The sequence below is a fragment of the Limulus polyphemus genome, unplaced genomic scaffold (genome assembly GCF_000517525.1).
Source record: "Limulus polyphemus unplaced genomic scaffold, Limulus_polyphemus-2.1.2 Scaffold6528, whole genome shotgun sequence".
Classification (NCBI taxonomy): Eukaryota; Metazoa; Arthropoda; class Merostomata; order Xiphosura; family Limulidae; genus Limulus; species Limulus polyphemus.
The window spans coordinates 15,324-17,861 of NW_013672138.1; the positions used below are offsets into that span (position 1 = coordinate 15,324).

General features: G+C 31.2%; 1 protein-coding gene across 1 annotated transcript in view; it reads left to right on the plus strand.

The window, feature by feature from the left end:
* LOC111089528 overlaps positions 1–2,538 on the plus strand; it is a 27,324-nt gene that overhangs the window by 15,091 nt on the left and 9,695 nt on the right. Inside the window, exons 7-8 of the mRNA XM_022402206.1 lie at positions 1,386–1,490; positions 1,746–1,862. Coding sequence (XP_022257914.1) covers positions 1,386–1,490; positions 1,746–1,862 — 222 coding nt within the window. The remainder of the gene's footprint in view (positions 1–1,385; positions 1,491–1,745; positions 1,863–2,538) is intronic.

The window sequence follows — 2,538 nt, forward strand, 5'->3', positions numbered from 1 at the left end:
TTTTTTTTTTTTTTTTTGTTCGTAACTGGCCTCAGCAAGCTAAGCCATAAATTATTTTTAGGGTTTATTTTACATAGGAAAAATATGGATGGCTGGACCTAGGAACTTTCTAAGCAGTTGGGGAAGAAAATAATAAAAACTTTGGCTTTTCTGAAGTGTAACTTGTTAAGTAATTAGCAAGGAAGTTAGACTACTACTTTCTTACCTGAAAATTGGTTCAATTTTCTGGTGACCCACGCTATATGATTAATTGTGATTTCACATAGCTATTGAAATCTCAAGTTATTTTCATCAAATTTCACTATCTTCCATTTTTATTTTTGCTTTTGCAGAGTCCTATGCCCTTCTTTCTTTGGCTGTCATCATTTTATAACTTGACTTGACCCTATTGTTGTCATGAACAATTACTAAGTTGTGAAATATACATCTGCAATTTCTAGCTTTTAGATAATTGTTTAGTTGCAGACTTCTAGGCCTCCAAAACATTTATTTCAATAACTTTAGACGTGTCACATTTAGGCCTACTTTACATCAAATCTTTTCATAATACAAAGTTATATGATCTCAAAACGTTATTACGATTTCCAAAAGAAAAAGTTTCTTCTTGTATTAGAAATAACTCTTAATCCTAAATGTGAAGATTCTTAAATTTCTGTATTTTTCTTTAGTTCAAACTTCAATTGCAAATTATTCCTTGATAATATCAAAAAAGAAGATTGTCGGTGTGGGCCTAAATAATTACAAACTTGAAACATGCATCATGTTTCCACTTTTCTTACCAGTATATGATGAGAGATAGTTACAAAAACAATGCGCAGATAGTAATTATTAATATTATTAGTAATAAGGTATGCACTGAGAGGACAACTTTTGCATTTTTCATTAGAAAAATTCTCTCTCATGGTGACACACATCACATAATTTCACCAGAAACAAATGACAACAGTGATTATTAACTGACTTTTAAGAAAAAATAAAGCATTTTGTATTTTCTCTAAATTCTAATCTTGATAATAATGTGATAATTTATAATTCTATAATATTTGAGAGGGAAGTTCTTCCATTCTGACCCCCTAGTGACTCAGTAGTAAGCTTGAGGGCTTATATTTGGGATTTGATCCATGCATTAGCACTACTTTAAATAAAACAACAAACCTTTCACTCTGTCATCTGAATTATATAATATGTCGGTTATATATAAATGTATTATACTACAAAACATGGGATTATTCACCAAGCTTACACAGTGAGGGATAGAAAATACTTTCAGTACATAAATATTTGAATTTACAATGTGTATAGAGAGCAGCTCCATTGATCATCCTTTAGGCAAAGATTTAAAAAATACGTGACTATATGATTTAAATCTATTCTTCCTTCTTAAGGAACAAAACCAGCAAGTGTTAAAGACTCGTATAGAACAACTACAAGATGAGCTACGACAACGCAATGGTTATATAGATGAACTTCACCGTACTCTAGGAACAGTGGTGAGTAAATCTGAAAACATTTACATTTTCTAGCACTTCGTCAAACATATCTACACCTTCTTTCCTTTCAATTTTAAGTTGTTCTTTGTAGCTAGGTTTACTTCAAACAATTTTTATTATTTGAACAACTATTGTGAATTTTTTTAACATTTTAGTATTACAGAATGAAAAAAATCTTTTTATATATACATATATTGCAAGAGAGAAGAACTACGTGATGATCAATTTCACAAATAAAACTGTATTTCTGTGCAGCATTCTCCTGAGCTCTTCAGAAGATCAACCACACAGGACAGCTGCTTGCAGGAAAAGATTACTTATTCTGACTCAAGCTTGTCAACAGAATCAGGAAACGAAGAACTTCCCTTTATGGTCAGAAACACTACATTTCTTATGTAACAATCATAAGCTATTAACATAAGCAGTTATCATAATCCAACAAGACTGCTTTTTTTTGTCAGTCTTTGGACTTCCCGACTTGTAAAAGTTAACAAGAATTAATTTTGGTTAGTTCTAATAACGTTCTTTTTGTTTTTAGCCTGAAGGTTACTGATGGCCACACATTACTTATTCTTTTGTAACTACATCCGTTTGACCAACAGAATATACCCCAAAACACAAATAAGCATTCATTAATGAACAATAGGCGTGATATTATATAAACTTGAGAATAATAATATATTTACTTTCATCATCCTCTGCTGACTCAAGCCTGAGCATGGTTCCAAATAATAGTACAGACTTAAAATTTAATTATTGTACAGGTCAAAATCCTAGTATAAAACTGTATTTTGTTTCTCGTTAAAGATGACAAAAAAAATTGTACAAACCCAAATATACATTATCAGGGTGCAAAAGTTATCCAAAATTAATAATCGAACATAAGAGTAGTAGGGTCATGAGTAGGGTAGACATTCGTACAGGTACGATTATTTGAAACATAAGAATAGTAGGGTCATGAGTAGGGTAGACATTCATACAGGTATGATTATTTGGAACATAAGAGTAGTAGGGTCTTGAGTAGGGTAGACATTCATACAGGTATGAT